This window comes from Protopterus annectens, chromosome 7.part0 (genome assembly GCF_019279795.1).
Source record: "Protopterus annectens isolate FY-2018-M chromosome 7.part0, PAN1.0, whole genome shotgun sequence".
Lineage (NCBI taxonomy): Eukaryota > Metazoa > Chordata > Ceratodontiformes > Protopteridae > Protopterus > Protopterus annectens.
The window spans coordinates 1,070,392,164-1,070,411,652 of NC_056739.1; the positions used below are offsets into that span (position 1 = coordinate 1,070,392,164).

The 19,489-nt window shown below is 43.1% G+C and overlaps 1 protein-coding gene across 4 annotated transcripts in view; it reads left to right on the top strand.

Annotated features, from left to right (window-relative positions):
• SPPL2A (signal peptide peptidase like 2A) overlaps window positions 1-19,489 on the top strand; it is a 1,262,472-nt gene that overhangs the window by 1,119,177 nt on the left and 123,806 nt on the right. For all 4 annotated transcript variants that reach the window (XM_044077635.1, XM_044077634.1, XM_044077636.1 and 1 more), the window contains 2 exons: window positions 5,033-5,107; window positions 5,322-5,482. In XM_044077635.1, the coding sequence (XP_043933570.1) occupies window positions 5,033-5,107; window positions 5,322-5,482 (236 nt within the window). The remainder of the gene's footprint in view (window positions 1-5,032; window positions 5,108-5,321; window positions 5,483-19,489) is intronic.

Here is a 19,489-nt window from a genome sequence, read left to right on the forward strand (position 1 = left end):
GCTATTGGCTCAGAGGACGTTATAAGCCTAACAAGAATTTTGCTCTTGTTCCCTCAAAGTCAACACCTGTTTCCCCTGTCCAGCAGGGACACAGGTGGGATCCCAGGGGTATATTTTCTGTTTCCCATCCAGTCATCCAGGTTCCTCAAAAGTGAATATATGCTACACTTACTAGGTGCTTGACATAGAGAGGGAGTCTATTCCACAGATGGGAGAGTCTTTGGGACACAAATCTATCCTGCCAACAAGTTCTATTAATGTCAGAGACCAAGTTAAGGCTTTGCATGTGGGTTGTGCAAGTGGAGTTTGTCTTACAGATGTGCAGCAACTCCATCAAGGCTGGGTCTGAAATGGCCTTATATGCCAGACACAGGTCACCTCTTAGCAGTCTGTATGAGACTGAGTAGAGGGACAGGGCTTTTATCCTGTCTGTATAGGAAAGTTGTTTGAGACCCTGGATTTTCTTGGTCAGGAACCTCTGTGGTCTCTCCAACTGCTGCATGTGCTTGGCAAGGTACATGCCGAAGGGGGCACTGTACTTGATGATGGGTTTGATAAGGGGGGAGTACAGGGATGTTTTGACCTCCTTGTTCCTGGATGAAATACCCTTATTTATGAGGTGGGCCATGTAGAAAGCCTTCTGTACAATGGAGGCAATGTGGTGGTCAAAAGTCAAGTTTATAGGAGCAATTCTCAAAACAAAGACAACTGTTGCTTCCCTTCCATTACTAAGGGTTCAAACTATAAGATTAAGTCAAAAAAATAATTTGCAGCACCTTAATTTCTGCCCAATTGGTCCTTCATACTCTGGAATTGATGGCAGCAACAATAACGTTGGTATCTCTAGCCAGGTTTTATATGAGACTTTTGCAGTGAATTTTACCTTCTCAGTCATCAATTCTTTATCGACCTGTGTCATACAAGATTAGATCGCCAGCCTTTGCAAGAGAGATCTAAAATGGATTCATTCAGACCAGGTTCTACAAGGTTGCCCATTAATTCCCCTTAGCCCAAGGCCACAGTGATCGTGGATGCTTCCCATCTGGGGGGGTATTATCTGGAGTAGACAGTCCAAGGCACATGGTCCTGCAAGAATGCCAAATTGTATATAAATGTCATAGACATGAGAGCAGTGCTCTTAGCGTTGCAGACATTTCCGAGTGCTCTCCCTTTGGGGACAATTGCAGTACAGTCAGACAACATGTCAGTCTTCTGGTTCATCAACAAACAGGGAGGAACGAAATCCTGCCCACTATGTCAAAAAGCTCCGAGTGTGGCAATGGGTGATCTCTTCCCAACCACTTTCTCGTAGCACCTCTCACATACAGGGGAAATCCAATGTGATGGCAGGCAACCTGAGCCAGGTGCATTCTTCTACCTCATGAATGGTCCTACACAAGGAAATTGTGGACAAGATCTTCCATCATTTGGGGTTGCTGTGGTCCTTCCACTTCCCCCCAAAACAACAAGTGCAGCAGCTACGTTGCCCTGATCCCCCAGAGGGGCGAATTTCGGTAGGATGCTATACTTCACGATTGGCCTTCCAGTCTCCTGTACGCTTATCTTCCCACTCCTTTAATTCACAAATTCTTTCAGAAAGCCTCCAGACTTGAAGAACAAAGTCATCCTCTTTGCTCTTCATTGGCCTTGACAGACTGGGTTTCCCTTTCTTTGGCTTAATTTGATTCAACCACCTTGGTTTCTGGATCCAACTCTGGACCTTCTGTCTCATCCAAGAGCAGTGATACACCCAGACTTGACAAACCTCAGGCTTGACTGCTTTGCTTCTCCAATTCCATCGATAGCCAGACAACCATTGCGATGTTCCCCTATACATTATATTTTGATGTCTTCCCATAAACCTTCCACCAGGAAGCTATGCTCCAGCAAATGGAAAAGATTTCTGTTTTTGGGCTCAAAAATGTAACATTGAACCTTTTACAGCTCCCATACATAATGCATTGGATTTTTTTATCACATCTCTTTGATGGAGCTAATTCTTCCACAGTTAGTCCAATTAGCAGCAGTATCAAATTTTCATGTTGAGGTAAATTGGTCTGTAGCATCTCATAAGTTAAGCAAAGCATTTTTAAGAGGTATTCTACTTTTAAGGCCTCCCTTTAAAGATCCTACTTCTCCTTGTGACCTAAGTCTAGTGCTGCATTTCCTTTTTCAACCCCCATTTGAGCTCGCAGCTACCTGTGACCTTTAATTTTTGTGATATTAAAAAAAATGAGACCACAATAAATCATTTCAAAACTTTTCTCATCTTTAATGTGACCTGTAACCTGTACAATTCAATTGAAAAACTAACAACTCTGTTAAGAGAAAAAATATAAAAAATAAAAGTACAATAAGCTGGTTGCATAAGTGTGCACACCCTTAAACTAATACTTTGCTGAGGCACCTTTTGATTTAATTACAGCCTTCAGTCTTCTTGGGTAGGAGTCTAACAGCATGGCACATCTTCACTTGGCAATATTTGCACACTCATCCTTGCAAAAACCTCCAAATCTGTCAGATTGCAAGGGCATCTCTTGTGCACAGCCCTCTTCAGGTCACCCCACAGATTTTACTATTGGAATTTAGGTCTGGGCTCTTGCTGGGCCATTCTAAAACTTTAATTTTCTCCTGCTGAAGCCATTCTTTTGTTGATTTGGAGGCATGCTTGGGGTCAATGTTGTGTTGAAAAGTGAAATTCCTCTTCATCTTCAACTTTCTAGCAGATGCCTGAAGGTTTTGGGCCAAAAGTGACTGGTATTTGGAACTGTTCGTAATTCTCTGCACCTTGACTAAAGCCCCAGTTCCAGCTGAAGAAAAGCAACCCCAAAGCATGATACTGCTGCCACCATGCTTCACCGTGGGGATGGTGTTCTTTAGGTGATGCAAAGTGTTGTTTTTGGCACCAAACATACCTTCTGGAATTGTGGCCAAAAGATTCAACCTTGGCCTCATCAGACCATAACACATTTTTCCACATGCTTTGGGGAGTCTTGATGTATTGTTTTGTAAATTTTAACTGGGCCTGGATGTTTTTTCTTATGTCTTGCAACCCTACCCCATAGTTCAGATATATGGAGAATACGGGAGATTGTTGTCACATGTAGTACACTACCAGTACTTGCCAGAAATTCCTGCAGCTCCTTCGTTGTTGCTGTAGGTCTCTTGGCAGCCTCCCTGACCCGTTTTCATCTTGTCTTTTCATCGGTTTTGGAGGGATGTCCAGAACTATGCAACGTCACTGTTTTCCCATATTTTCTCCACTTTTTGATGACTGTCTTCACTGTGTTCCATGGTGTATCCAATGCTGTGGAAATTTTTTTGTACCCTTCTCCTGACTGATACCTTTCAACAATGAGATCCCTTTGATGCTTTGTAAGCTCTCTGCAAACCATGGCTTTTGCTGTAGCAGGCAACTGAATGAATGCCAGGAAAATCCTACTAGGACAGCTGAACTTTATTTGGGGTTAATCAGTCTCTTTAGTTGATGGCAGTTGTGTACCCAAGAAGACTGAATGCTGCAGTTAAATCAGGAGGTGCTTCAGCAAAGTATTAGTTTAAGGGTGTGCACACTTGTGCAACCAGCTTATTGTACATTTTTTTATACATTTTTTCACTTTACAGATTTGTTTGTTTTTCAGTTGAATTGTACAGGTTATAGGTCACATTAAAGGTGGGAAAAGTTGTAAAAATGATTTATGTTGTCTCATTTTTTTATATCACAAAAACCTGGCATTTTAACGGGGGGGGGTGTACACTTTTTATATCCACTGTAATATGTATGTATGTATATATATATATATATATATATATATATATATATATACACATACATACATACATACATATACATATAGGTTCATAGCTGTGTACTAGGCTAATGGCCCTGGAGCCTTTACAAGCCTAGCCCATAGGATTACCCTGGCATCATGCCACCTGACCTTAGTTCCAAGTGCCTCTGTCAAGTAGAACCACTGGAGTGATCCCCAGGGTGAATTTTCAATTTTCCATATAGGTTTATAGATGTGTACTAGGCTATAATAGCCCTGGAGCCTTTGCAAGCAATATGGATGTATATCTCTATACACACGCGCGCGCACACACCCCAGTTATGAGATTGCTGTACCTCAGCATAGAGGAATTACACTGAGGTACTACAAGTTTGAATTTGCTGTCTGTTCCCCTTGGTCACACATTCAGCCACATTGTTCTGAGGACGGGTGTTCGTCCTAACAATGTCAAAAGGTGCTCCTCCTTTGCTGTGGATCACACATGCAAGAAGGGCACACAGCTGTCGTTTTGTAACTGTATTGCTTTTTATTTAAACAAATATGGCAAAGCCCTACACTGTTTCCCAGTATTGCATTCTACCACAGCTGTTGCCACATCCCCTACTTTCTTTTGAAAAACTGCTTTAGTTGATCTTGTGTCAGGAATTAGGTCTTGAGTGAAAATCTTTGCAAAGCAGCAAAAGCTGGATGCCAGTTCTTGATCTAGATCTTCCTTTCTAGTCATAGTGATTAAGGATATGTTTCCTTAAGGCAGCCATCCTGGTGGTTTTGCTGGTTTCTGTGTTCTTACCATTCCTGCAGCTGGATTTTTATGGCATCAGATGTAAACATCTCTCTCTCTCTCTCTCTCTCTCTCTCTCTCTCACTCTCTCAAAATTCCCCTGCATGTGCTCCTAATGTAATTTGTCCTGTCTACTTTCTTTTGTTCCAGCATTAGAGAAGCAGGAGAAAGCACTGTGTTATGGAATAAAAGAAGTAGTGTCAATAAAATGAGAAAGTTGTCTGCCAAGCAGTCTTGATGCCTGCAAGGCAAGTCCCGTCAATTCCTGCAGATGGAGCTCTGTTTACAAATCTAGATTTACGCCAAGTACTCCAAACTCTGTAAAATGTTTTAATTTGTTATGTCAGCACACAGGTTGTTTTGCTTAAAATGCTAAGGAATGTGCCATTCTAAGTTTTGTTTTACAGTGTAACACACAAAAAAGACAAAACTAACTCATATTTTACTATTTTTCCTATAGGATTGTTGATTGCTTATTGTCGAAGATTTGATGTTCGGATTGATTCTCGCATCTATTTTATATCTTGCACTTTAGGTATGTTCTATTGGAAATCATGTTTGTCACATTCATTTTATTATAGCTCTTGCTTTTTCTGCATTTTGTTATATGAAGTGATTGCCATCTTGCTTGTCTGTCTCTTAAACTCACTTTGCTATAAAATGTAGCTTAATATTATTAAAATCATCAATAGCAACAGATAGCTTCTCAATCAAACAGTTGTTATATTGAAAGCTTTTTGTTTTGACAGCATATGCAGTTGGCATGGTGATAGCCTTCACAGTTCTCATCTTGACAAAAATGGGACAACCAGCTTTACTCTATCTTGTGCCTTTTACTATCATAACCAGCACAGTCATTGCTTGGAGACGTGGTGAAATTAAAATGTTTTGGAAAGGCAGCAGTTATGAGGTTTGAAGCATGTCATTTGTTTTTTAATTCATTAGGTACACTGAATTACTTGCATGTGGTAGCTTTCTTTCCTTAATTGTTGGAGGTAATTTACATCTGTAAAAATGGAGTTCTTTTCTGTATCTCACATTGTCAAGTGATAGAGTGGTATATATCATATTGATGTTCATCGTGTTTCACTGTTGCAGTCATTACTCTTGGGTTATCCTGCTAGCAGGCTACCTTCAGTCGGCCAGAATTCCAAAGTCTAGGTCCGGCGTCGGTTGCCATCGCCTCTTCCCTGACGTCCGTGCGCCAGGGGTATAAAAGATGCAGCCAACGCCATTTTCTTTAGTCTTTTTTGCTGCGCAGTGCCCGAAGCAAAAGCAGTTCAGAAGTGCCGGTTGGCCGACTCCTGAGATTTTCAAATCCGAATTTCAGAACCGAAGTCTTCATTAAAGCCAAATACCCCATTGGGGAAACTTTTTTCTTACTCCAGACTGATGTCAGAAAAAGTTAACAATTGTATTTCTTGTGGGAAGCAAATACCTCTTAAGGATTTTCACTCTTACTGTATTCCTTGCCTAGGCCCTGATGACAACGTTGCTAGCTGTCGGTTTTGTGCTAGATTTAACCAACGCACTATTAAGCGTCGGTTTGATTTTGCATTTCATTACTTTGGCCGAAGATTTAATTATATAATGCCATTGGACCAGCCGACAACCGGAGTTCACAAAAAACGCAAGGACAAGGAAAATGATAGGCATCCGTGGTCCAAAACCGACGACGAGGCCTCTGCTAGGCCAGTCGCCGGTTCTCTGGGAGGCACTTTCGCAGCCTCTGGCGCCCGCTACCTCAGAGCCACAGGCTGCTTCCGACTCCCACGTGGAGCCGACTGGACCTCTGGATACTCAAGGTATTGGACACTCGGAAATTATTCCCTCAGATGGGTCCGGAGCCGCTGAGCAGGCATCGGCTTCTGAGGGTGTCTTCAGACCTACACAACTATATATTAAGCCATCTTCAGCTTCAAAGACAAAGACTAAAGCAGCTCTAAAGACAAAAAAACAAGTACAGCATTCTCCTACTCAGACTTCCATGCCTAAAAAACAGATGCTCAAAATGGCCAAAGACCTAATTACTTTGATCAGGGGCTCCCATCACCCTCCTGATAAGAGGCCTAGGCAAGGGACAGAGTATGATTCTTCTGATCCTGTTTCTATTTCCTCTGATTCCTCTTCTGAACAGGATTACTCCATGCTTCTCTATGAGGATTCTGATGCTGAAGAATTCCTTCCTTCAGCCTCTCCTCCTGAGGATTATTCTTTTGGGGAAACCCTGCATACCATGAGGGAGCATTTCCACTGGGAGAGCCAAGATTATTCTGAATCTAAGAAAAGGCTCAGAGACTTTCTGCTACTCCCTCAGCATAGACCTCTTGCTATTCCATCCGTTTTAGACATTGTAGATGTATTTTCAGAGTCCGGCCTGTCCCCTGACTCTTTACCCCCTGCACCTGCTAAGCCAGATAGATACTACAGGGTTCCAGATTCTCATAAATTCCTATATAAGAACCCCGCTGCTGACCCAGAAACTATATCTCAAGGTCCCAAAGGGGTTAAAGCTTCCACTGCAAAAAACCCTGTCCCCTCTGATAGGGATTCTAGGGCTCTAGACAGATGGGGAAAAAGTCTACACTTCTGCTACCTTGGCTGTAAGGGCTTTAAATTGTCAGTTTCATATGCTTAAATATCAGCAATATTTGATGTCACTGCTTAAATAGAAATTGTTGACAAATACTGAATGTTCAGAGAACAAGGAATTGCAGGATTTATTGCATGCAGCTGAACAAGTGGGAAAGCATACTTTGCAATGTGGTTATGATTCATTGGAGGCCTCTTGCAGGGCCGCTGTTACAGGTTCTGTTATTAGAAGGCATGCTTGGTTAAAGGAACAGAATCTGCCTGATCATGTTAAAGCAAAATTATTAGATGCACCATTGCAGCATGATACTTTGTTTGGTACTAAAGCAGAAGAGGTGTTGAAAAAAATGGAGGATAAAGCAAAATCCATGCAGACAGTCAAGGATTTCTTACAGGTACAGCCACCCAGGTTTAGCAGAAACTGGCCTTCTAAAAGTTGGTCCTTTCCAGTGTCAGATAGACCACAAAGAGGCAGATACAGGCGTTCGAGAGGCAGATCTCAGCCCCAAGGCTCATATTGGCCTAAACAATGGGGTGCTCCTACCTCCAAAAGCGGAGAAGACAAATCACAACCTTACAGGAAACAGTCCCAATGACTTTCCTCTGCCAGATCCAAGCACTTTTCTTTTGAAAGCCCCCTTAGGGGGAAAACTAGCACTTTTTTCGTCAAATTGGCAAATGGTTACCCAAGACAAATGGGTCCTGAACATAGTGTCCCAAGGCTACAGGTTCCATTTTTACACTCTACCAAGGCCAAAAGGTATGCCAGACCTGCCACACAATCAATGGGCAGAGAAACAAAAACTAATTACAGCCCTCATGGACATGAGGGCCATTCAGCAAGTACCACAACAAGAGCAGGGGCAAGGATTTTACTCCAGACTTTTCCTAGTATCCAGAAAGGACAGAACCTGGAGACCAATACTGGACCTATCTATACTAAATACGTTTCTGGAAGTTCCAAAATTCAAGATGTTGACTCTACAGCAGCTACTGCCCATGCTGGGCAAAAAGGCTTGGCTCGTAACTTTGGACCTAAAAGAGGCATACCTGCATGTCCCAATCAGACAATCTTGCAGAAGATACCTCAGATTCATAGCTGGCTCAATGCATTACCAATTCTCTGCACTGCCCTTTGGCTTATCTACTGTGCCCAGGGTCTTCACAAAATGCCTGGCACCAATAATTGCATTTTGCAGACAGAGGAATTCAAATATATCCCTACTTGGACGACTGCCTAATTCAAGCAGAGACCAAAGACATTCTTTTACAGCATCTGGCGTTTGTAAAAAGATTACTAACTGGCCTAGGGTACACAGTACACGAAAATAAATCAAAACTAGTGACCTCTCAAGAGATAATATTCCTGGGTGCAAGCTTAAATACAACTGCCCAGATGGCTTATCTCACGCCAGACAAACAAAAGCAACTGACTTCTTACTTTAAGAAATTGGCAACAAAAACCCACTTATCTGCAAGGAAAATCCTGCAGGCCCTGGGTTTCATGTCATCCTGCATTCTACTAATTCCATATGCCAGACTGCATATGAGGAAACTTCAGTGGTATCTAAAAAATGTTTGGACTCAGCATTGCCACAGCCTGGAGACAGTAATTACCCTCATTCTCTGCCTACAACAGGAGTTTCGATGGTGGGCAGAAGCCTGTCACCACAACAAGGGTCTGCCATTCAGTTTACCCACAGCCAGATAGACACTAACAACGGATGCATCAGAATATGCCTGGGGGTCCCATATGGCAGGAAAATGTATTCAGGGCACATGGCTTGCAAACCAGATGCATCTACACATCAATCAAAAAGAGATGCTAGCTGTTCAAAATGCCCTGACAGCTTTCAAGGACCTGCTTCATCCAGGACAGCTACTGATAAAGACAGACAATACTACGGTCATGTGGTACATAAATATGCAGGGAGGTACACATTCCTACCCCCTCTGCAGACAAGCAGTGACCTTATGGAACACAGCATTGGCTTTTCAAATTCACCTGCAAGCACAATTCCTGCCAGGAAAAACAAATACTCTGGCAGACGAACTAAGCAGAAATCTCATGGATCCCCACGAATGGAAACTGGATCCACAAGTCTTCAGCATGATAATAAGGAAATGGGGGTGCCCAGATACAGATCTATTTGCCTCCCCCCACAACTACCAATTGCAGAGATTTTGCACAAGGATTTATCACAATCAAGCATGGAAAGTGGACGCCCTATCCTTCAGCTGGAAAAACCTAACAGTATATGCCTTTCCTCCAAAGCCTCTCCTTCCCAGGGTACTCCTAAAGGTCAGACGAGAGAAGCCAAAAATGATACTGATTGCACCAGACTGGCCACGCCAGCACTGGTACCCAGTCCTAAAGAGCTTGTCTCAAGGTCCAGCATGGATATTGCCTCAAACTTCTCACTTGCTGACCCAACAAAACGATCAGATCCTGCACAGCCAACTCGGGACCTTAAATCTGGCTGCATGGCGGATAATGTAACCATTCAGAGCACACCTCTTTCAAAAGCTGTTATGGATGTTATCTTGGAGGCCAGGAGGCCCAGTACCAGAAAATCGTGTGCAGAAAAATGGAAGAGATTCTGTGCTTGGAGCCAGGAACAAGGCATTGACACGTGTGTACCAAATATACCTCAGATTTTACAATACCTAACTGAGATGCTGAACAAAAGCCTTTCTTTCTCATCAATTAAGATTCATGCCTCTGCCATTTCAGCCCATTACAATACAGAACCACCTATCTTTTCTCATCCTTTAATAAGGCAGTACCTCAGAGGGGCCAAAACTATTAGGCCTCCAAGGAGAGCACCAATTCCTGACTGGGACCTCAATTATGTATTGGAAAAACTCACACTGCCTCCTTTCGAGCCAGCTTCAACAGCAGATATAAAATTCTTATTCTGGACAACAGCTCTACTCCTAGCAATAACCTCAACAAGGCAAGTCTCGGAGTTACAAGCCCTCATGGCTGTGGAACCTTTTATCATTTTTCATCCAGACAGGGTGTCTCTGAGGACAAATCCTACATTTATGCCTAAGGTGGTATCCAGTGTGGCCCTCAACCAAACCATTCACTTGCCTACCTTTTATCCAAATCCACAGAAAAAAGGTGAGAAAATTCTGCATTCTTTGGACATACACAGGCAGTTACGCTTCTACTTGGACAGAACTAAAGCTTTCAGAAAGACTGAGCAACTTTTAGTGTCATTTGCTGCAGGAGCACAAGGAAAAGCTATCTCCAAACAGACTATTTCTAAATGGATAGGCCATTGCATCTGTTTCTGCTATTCTCAACATGGCAAATCAGTGCCTAAGAGCATTAGGCCTCATTCCACCAGAGCAGCAGCCACTTCAGCAGCCTTCCTCAGAGGAGTACCAACCAAAGATATCTTAGAGGCTGCAACTTGGAGTTCAGTGCACACTTTCACAAAACACTACCACTTACCTCTTTACTCTAAGTCCAGAGCAGGCTTTGCCACTGCAGTTCTGCAGAGCCTCATAGCCTCTCCTAATACTATTTAGCCCAGCCACCCATCCTCAACTTTGGGATTCAACCCAAGAGTAATGACTGCAACAGTGAAACACGATGAACATAGTACAGTTGTGTACCTACCATAAATGTAGATGTTCGAGTGTATTCACTGTTGCAGTCCAGGTTACCCTCCCACCATCCCCCTTCTCTTTGCTGGGACTTATCGGCACTTCTCTATCCTATACAACCTATTTGGTGTATTTGCTTGTAGATAAAGAAAATGTTATTTTTGTGCATGGAGTTTTAATGGCATATTTTTCAGCCTACCAATTTGGGGGCACCTGACATCTGGGGCAAGAAAAACTGAAGAAAATGGCGTCAGCTGCATCTTTTATACCCCTGGCTCACTGACGTCAGGGAAGAGGCAACAGCAACTGACGCCAGACCTAGACTTTGGAATTCTGGCCGACTGAGGGTATCTTGCCAGCAGGATAACCCAAGAGTAATGACTGCAACAGTGAATACACTCAAACATCTACATTTATGGTAGGTACACAACTGTACTTTGTGTGTGTGGAGCAGTGCAAATCTATCCTCATTTTTTCTGTAATAGCTGTCTTTTTATAATGGTTACTTTCTTTTCATTTCTTAGGAATACTATATGTACTGTTTTTTTGATAGTAACAGTAGTATTTGTAGTTTTTTTATGTACCCCATTTTGTACATTCTTTAGAACAGGTGAAAGTTTTCATTAAATTAAATCCGTAATAAGAAGTAAATTGTATTTCATTTGCATCATCATCTCTGGACAGTCAGATGTTGACACATTTTGATGCGCTACAGAAGTCCACTATTACAGCTGTAGGTGTCCATCAGCTCTGTGTCCTTGGGATTCAGAATGATTCTATATGCCAACTTTGATTAGTCGAAGTATGTTCCACATTTAGCATGATGGCCAGTTCAGAAACACTGGCATGCCACACAGAGAAACACCAAATTAGTAGCTCATTGTCATGTTTCTGAATCAGACACTGCACTGTCAGACTTGATCACAGTGGTGTTCTCAGTATTAGCCCACACATCACTGTAGTACAGGCAAAAAGAGAGTGTTCCCTGTTTCCTCCAAGAGGAGAATCTGAACTGAGCATTGGGGTTCTCTGCATCTCTTTACCAGGTTAACCAGAGCCCCAGTATCAGGGAAGAGAACGTGGATAATTAGCATTAACTTCTCCTCCAGACTGACACATTAGCATACAACTTCCCCAGTGAGACCATGCTCTGCACTGTAGCCACCACCAGGGAAATTTTTGAGTAGGAGAGCAGTCTGTGAATCATTCATCAAGGATTACCACTATGTTGAAATTTTCTGAGTTAAGGCTTCGAAGTTGTGGTAAGCCTTTATGAATCATGCCCTGTACACTTTGCTGGTGTGTAAGTAGAAAATACAAAATGCAAGCTAAAACTGTAATTATGTACATTAGGCAAGGGTGATCTCTAGAATAGAGGAATTTGTATTACTTGTGAGTCATTGAATATTTCTCCTTTGGCATATACTTTTGCGCAGTTCAAGATGCTCTTCGTGTTTCACTGTTGCAGTCATTACATTTGGGTAATCTGCTGGCAGGTTGCCCTCAGTCAGCCTAAATAACAAAGTCTTGGGTCCTGCGTCGGTTGCTGTCTCCTCTTCCATGACGTCAGGTCGTCAGGGATATAAAACATGCAGCTGACGCCATTTTAATCGGTCTTTCTTGCCGCGCGGTGCCCGAAGCAGAAGCAGTTTGCAAGTGCCGGTCGGCCGACTCCTGAAATTTTCATTTTCAAGTTTCAGAACCTAAGTCTTCAAACTAAAGCTAAGTACCCCGTTGGGGAAACTTTTTCTTGCTCCTTTCAGATGTCAATAAAAGTTAACTGCATTACTTGTGGGAAGCAAATACCTCATAATGATTTTCATTTGTACTGTATTCCTTGCCTAGGCCCTGATCACAACGTGCCTTGCTGTCGGTTTTGTGCTAAATTTAACCAACGCACTATTAAGCGTTGGTATATTTTTGCTTCTAAATATTTTGGTTCAAGAGTTAACTACCCTGAAATGTCAGGAGTTCACAAAAAACGCAAGGAAAAAGACAGAGACAGACCATCGAGGTCCAAAACTTACGACAAAGCTTCTCCTAAGCCAGTCGCTGGTTCGCCGGTACTCAGTGAGGCGCTTTTGCAGCCCCTGATACCCGCTACTTTTGAGTCACAGGCCTCTACCGAGACCCATTCAGAGTCCGGTATGCCATGAGATTCTGAAAGTATTGAACCTGCGGATGTCTCTCCCTTGGATGGGTCCGGAGCCGCTGAGCAGGCACCGGCTTCTGATGGTGTTTTCAGGCCTCAACATTTTTATATTAAACTGATGCCATCATCAAAAACAAGGCCAAAACCAACTTCTATGTCTAAAAAACCGACGCATGAGCCACGTGCTCAGGCCCCTATGTCTAAAAAACAAATGATCAAAATGGCTGAGGATTTAATTACCTTGATCAGGGGTTCCCAACCCCCCCCCTCCTGCTAAGAGGCCTAGGCAAGGCACTGATTATGAATCTTCAGATCAGGTTTCCATTTCTTCTGATAGGAATTTTCTGTTCCACCTTATGAGGACTCTGATGCAGAGGAATCCATCCCTTCTGCTTCTCCTTCTGAGGATTACTCTTTTGGAGAGACTTTGCATACTTTAAGGGAACATTTTCACTGGGAGAGTCAGGACTTCTCAGAATCAAAAAAGAGGCTTAGGGATTTTCTTCTTCCTCAGAATAGGCCTTTGGCAATACCTCCTGTATTAGACATTGTTGATGATGTGTTCTCTGAATCAAGCATGGCTCCTGATTCCCTGTCTCCGGCTCCTAGTAAGCCAGACAGATATTACAAGGTTCCTGACTCCCACAAATTTCTTTTCAAAAATCCTGCTGCTGATCCTGAGACTATTTCTCAGGGTCCGAAGGGTGTTAAGGCTTCTACAGCCAAAAATCCTACCCCTTCTGATAGAGATTCCAGGGCGCTGGATAGATAGGGCAAGAAGGTTTATACGTCTGCAACCTTGGCAATCAGGGCTTTAAACTGCCAGTTTCATATGCTTAAATATTAACAGCATGTTTTGGCCTTACTGAAACAGAAAATCATGTTGATTTCTGATTGTGTGGAAAATAGAGTTACAGGATTTATTGCATTCAGCAGAACAGGTTGGAAAGCATACTTTGCAATGTGGTGTTGATTCCTTTAAGGCCTCTTGCAGGGTTGCCATAACTGGATCTGTGATAAGAAGACATGCCCGGCTCAAGGAGCAAAATCTGCTTGATCATGTTAAAGCTAAATTGTTGGATGCCCCTTTACAGCATGACAGTCTGTTTGGCAATAAGGCAGAAGAGGTTTTAAAGAAAATGGAAGACAAAGCTAAATCTATGCAAACTGTAAAAGATTTCTTGCAAGTGTAGCCACCCAGGTTCAGTAGGCACTGGCCTACTAAGAATTGGTCCTTCCCTGTGTCCAACAGAGCCACTCAGGGCAAACCCAGGAGCTCTAAAGGCTCCAGATATCAATCACAGTGATCGTACGGGTCAAAGCAATGGGGTGCTTCCACCTCCAAATCTGGAGGTAACAAAGCACAACCCTACAGTAAGCAGTCTCAATGACTTTCCTCTGCCATCTCCATGCACTTATCTTTTGGCAGCCCCCTTGGGAGGAAAACTAGCACTTCATGCTCAAAATTGGCATTTAATTACCCAGGACAAGTGGGTATTAGACCTAGTATCCTAGAGGTACAGATTTCATTTCCACACGTTGCCAATTCCAGACGAATGGCCAGATCTGCCACCAAACTAGTGGACAGAGGCCCAGAAACAAGTCATGTCCCTCATGGATATGGGGGATATTCACCCAGTACCAGAAAAGGAAAAAGGACAAGAATTCTATTCAAGGCTTTTTCTCATACCCAGAAAAGACAAATCATGGCGTCCAATTCTGGACTTATCAATTCTAAACGCGTTCCTAGACATTCCAAAATTCAAAATGCTGACTTTACAACAGCTACTGCCTATGCTAGGCAAGAATGCCTGGTTGGTAACTCTAGACTTAAAAGAGGCATACCTGCATATCCCAATAAGGGAATCTTGCAGAAGATACCTCCGCTTCAAAGCAGGCTTTTTGCATTACTAATTCTCTGCACTGCCCTTTGGCTTGTATACTGCGCCCAGGGTCTTTACAAAGTGCCTGGCACCAGTAATTGCATTTTGCAGACAAAGAAACATTCAAATGTATCCTTATCTGGACGATTGTCTCATTCAGGCAGAGGACAAGGACACTCTTCTTCAACATCTGGCATTTGTAAAAAGGCTTCTAGCATGCCTGGGGTACACCATAAACGAAAAGAAATCACAACTGGTACCCTCTCAAATAATTACATTCCTGGGTGCAAGCTTGAATACAACTGCCCAGATGGCTTACCTCATGCCAGACAAACAAATTCAATTGACAACATACTTCAAACAAATGGCAACAAAAACCCAGCTATCTGCAAGACAAATTCTGCAGGCTTTGAGGTTCATGGCATCCTGCATTCTACTAATTCCATATGTGAGACTGCATATGAGGAAACTGGAATGGTATCTAAAAAGCTTAAGGAGTCAACATTGTCACAGCCTGGAAACAATGATTCCTCTCATTTCCTGCCTGCAACAGGAGTTTCTTTGGTGGGCAGAGACATATTACCAAAACAAGGGACTGTCATTTATTCTACCCCCTGCCACCCAAACCCTAACTACAGATGCATCAGACTGTGCTTGGGGGGCCCACCTGGCAGGAAGATGCATTCAGGGCAAATGGAGCCCAAGCCAAATGCATCTACATATCAACCAGAAAGAAATGCTAGCTGTGCAGAATGCTCTGACAGCCTTCAAGGATTTCCTTCATCCCGAACAGCTACTGATAGATGGACAACACCACAGTTATGTGGTACATAAACAAGCAGGGAGGTACCCATTCCTTCCCCCTTTGCTGACTAGCCATGGCCTTGTGGAACACAGCCTTGACTTACCAAATACATCTTCAAGCTCAATTCCTGCCAGGAAAGCAAAATACTCTGGCAGACGACCTAAGCAGAAATTGTATGGACCCACACGAATGGAAACTGGATCCACAAATCTTCAGCATGCTAACACAAAAATGGGGGAGCCCAGACATCGATCTATTTGCCTCTCCCCAAAACTATCACTTGGACAAATTCTGCACAAGAACTCATCACAAAAAAGCATGGAAAGTGGATGCTCTATCCTTCAGCTGGAAAGACCTATCAGTCTATGCCTTTCCCCCTCTGGCTCTACTCACCAAGGTCTTAACTAAAAGTCAGACAGGAAAAACCAAAACTGATTCTAATTGCTCCGGACTGGCCTCGCCAACACTGGTACCCGCTTCTAAGGAATATGTCACACCTTCCTCCGTGGTACTTGCCTCAAACACCTCACCTATTGTCTCAGCAGAACTATCAAATTCTGCACACTCAGCTCCAAATTCTGAATCTTGCAGCATGGATAATCAACTAATTTCACCAACCACATCTCTCAGTAAACCTGTGATGGATGTCATTTTGAAAGCCAGATAGCCTAGTACTAGAAAATCTTATGCTGATAAATGGAAGAGATTCTGTGCTTGGAATCAAGCACAAGGAATAGACACAGCAAAGCCTAATATTCCTCAGATTTTGCAATACTTAACTGAGATGCTTCACTAGGGCCTATCATTTTCTTCAATAAAAATCCATGCCTCTGCCATCTCGGCTCATTACAACACAGAGCCTCCCCTCTTCTCTCATCCCCTGCTAAAACAGTACCTCAGAGGGGCCAAAAATTTAAGGCTCCCAGGAGAGCGCCAACTCCTGCATGGGACCTCAATTTTGTGCTGGAAAAACTCACCCTACCTCCTTTTGAACCAGCAGCTACTGCGGATATAAAATTTCTTTCTTGGAAGACGGCCTTTCTCTTGGCAGTCACTTCAGCTAGAAGGGTTTCAGAACTACAGGCTCTCATGGCAGTGGAGCCTTTCATTATTTTCTACCCAGACAGGGTGGCCCTCAGGACCAATCCTTTTATGCCAAAGGTGGTATCCAGTGTGGCTCTTAACCAGACCATTCACCTGCCAACTTTCTTCCCAAATCCGCAGAACAAGAGGGAGCGGATTCTGCGTTCATTGGATGTACACAGACAACTAAGATTCTACTTAAACAGGACAAAATCTCTAAGAAAGTCTATGCAACTACTGGTGGCATTTGCTGCAGGATCAGAGGAGAAGGCTATATCAAAGCAGACTATTTCTAAATGGATAAGCCACTGCATTCGTTTCTGCTACCTGCACCATGATAAACCTGTGCCCAAGGGGATCAGATCCCATTCCACCAGGGCTGCCTCTACTTCAGCAGCTTTTCTCAGAGGGGTCCCTACCAGAGACATTCTAGAAGCTGCTACTTGGAGCTCAGTTCATACATTCACAAAGCATTGCCATTTACCTCTCTTTTCTAAATGAAGGGCAGGCTTTGCCACTGCAGTCCTGCAGGGCCTTATAGCTGCTTATTTCCATCCTCCCAACCATAGGTTTGGGATTCTACCCAAATGTAATGACTGCAACATTGAAACACGAAGAACATAGTACAGTTGTGTACACTTATCATAAATGTAGATGTTCGAGTGTATTCACTGTTGCAGTCCGGGTTACCCACCCGCCAGCCCCCTTTCTATACCTTTTCTTTCCTTCACTATACTCAAAAGCCTTTGTGGTGTATTTGCTTTTAGTTGAAGGTAAATTTTATGTTTTCTAAAGTGCATTTATATATTTATAGTTATACATATATATGTTTGCTCCCCATTTGGGGGGCACCTGACATCTGGGGCAAGAAAAACGGATTAAAATGGTGTCTGCTGCATATTTTATACCCCTGACGACCTGACGTCATGGAAGAGGAGACAGCAACTGACACAGGACCCAAGACTTTGTTATTCAGGCTGACTAAGGGCAACCTGCCAACAGATTACTCAAATTTAATGACTGCAACAGTGAATACACTCGAACATCTACATTTATGGTGAATGTACACAACTGTACTTTATCCTACTTCCATTAAAGCATGAATAGAAAGGAGGCACTCCAAAATTTGATAAAGGAAAAGGGTATAAAAGGTTATTATCTGAAACCATATCAAAAGATATGTTCCTCCTTTTACATATTTCTTTCAGATTTCACATTGCATCCTGTATGTGGTTAGACTGATGGAATATTAAAAATACACTTTAGTAACTATATTAAAGAACCAAGCTCAGGCTAAAAAACTCCTTCACTCTGACTTATACTTAGCTGAGATTTATTCCCAGACAGTTTCAGATGGAGTAAGTTGCAGTCCAGTCATTGCATTACACAGGGAAACTGAGTACAGTATAAAAAAACAGTACTGTAGAACTCCAGAGTTAACTGGTATAATATCAAATGTTAAATAATTACAATTTATCAGTCAGTGTAGTTTTTTTTAAATCCTTTATTGATTATTTACATTGTAGACAATTACATAGGCATAACTTTCAACCGTACCACATTCCTCAGTATTTACTGGATGTTCTTCATCTCACATTGCTGCAGTCCTTACACTTGGGTAGTCCACTGTCCTCGGTCGGCCCGAATATCAAAGTATTAGGCTGACGTCGGTCAAGGCGCATAAGACTGACATCAGGACGTCAGGGTACATATGCGCATGACCGACGTCATATCCTGAGTCTTTTTTGCCGCATGGTCCGATGCAGAAGCAGCGTTGCAAGTGCCGTTCGGCGTTCTGAAATTTTTCGAAGTCGGAGTTTCAGACCGAGTCAAAGTTGGCTAAGTACAATATTTTGTTTTTCTTGCCTCAGTGGTTTACCGGATGTCAGAAAAAGTGAATAACTGTATTTCTTGTGGGAAGCAGATACCGCATAGAGATTATCATACTTTGTGTATTCCTTGTTTGGGGCCTGAGCACGGCGTTGTTGGGTGTCGCTTTGTGCTAGGTTCAATAAGCGCTATTAAGGTTAGATTGTGCTAGGTTGGTCTTGGGAAGCGGTGCAATTATAAGATGCCGCCGGATGCTCCGGCTTCTTCAAGAAGCGCAAAGACAAAGCAGCTAAACCCAGGCAGGAAGAGTCGTCGTGCGGGACGCCGGTTCTTTAGAGGCTCAGTGGAACCGGTGGTTCCACGAGGCTACACTGGAGTCCCAGGGAGAGACTTTGATTTTGCAGGATGTGGCCTCTCAGGAGGCAGGTCAGGCTGAAGGGGCTTCTCAGGTTACTGTACTCCCTTCCCTTCCTAGGGTGGTTAGGCCCTCTCCTTCTGTTTCTAAGGCTTCTCCCAGAGGCAGGCCAGGTTTAGCTTCTGTAGGTGTCACCCCTAGTTCTTCAGGATCTGTGCCCAAGAAGCACATGCTTAAAATGGCTGAAGATTTAATTACTTTGATTAGAGGTTCTTTGCCCCCTCCTGATAAGAGGCCTAGGGTGGAACCAGAGTTGGGGAGTTTTGAGCAGGCTTCAGATGTTTCAGAGTCTTCGGCTGAAGACTTGCAGGAGTACTCTCCTTATTCTGATTCTGATGCAGATGATTCGACTCCTTCTGCTTCTCCTCCAGAGGATTTTTCTTTTTCAGAGACTCTTCATTCCATGAGGGAACATTTTAAGTGGGAAGGTCAGGACTTCTCTGATTCCAGGAAAAGGCTTAGGGAATTTTTGCTTTTACCCCAGCATAGGCCCTTGGCTATTCCTCCTGTTCTGGATGTTGTGGAAGATGTGTTTGCAG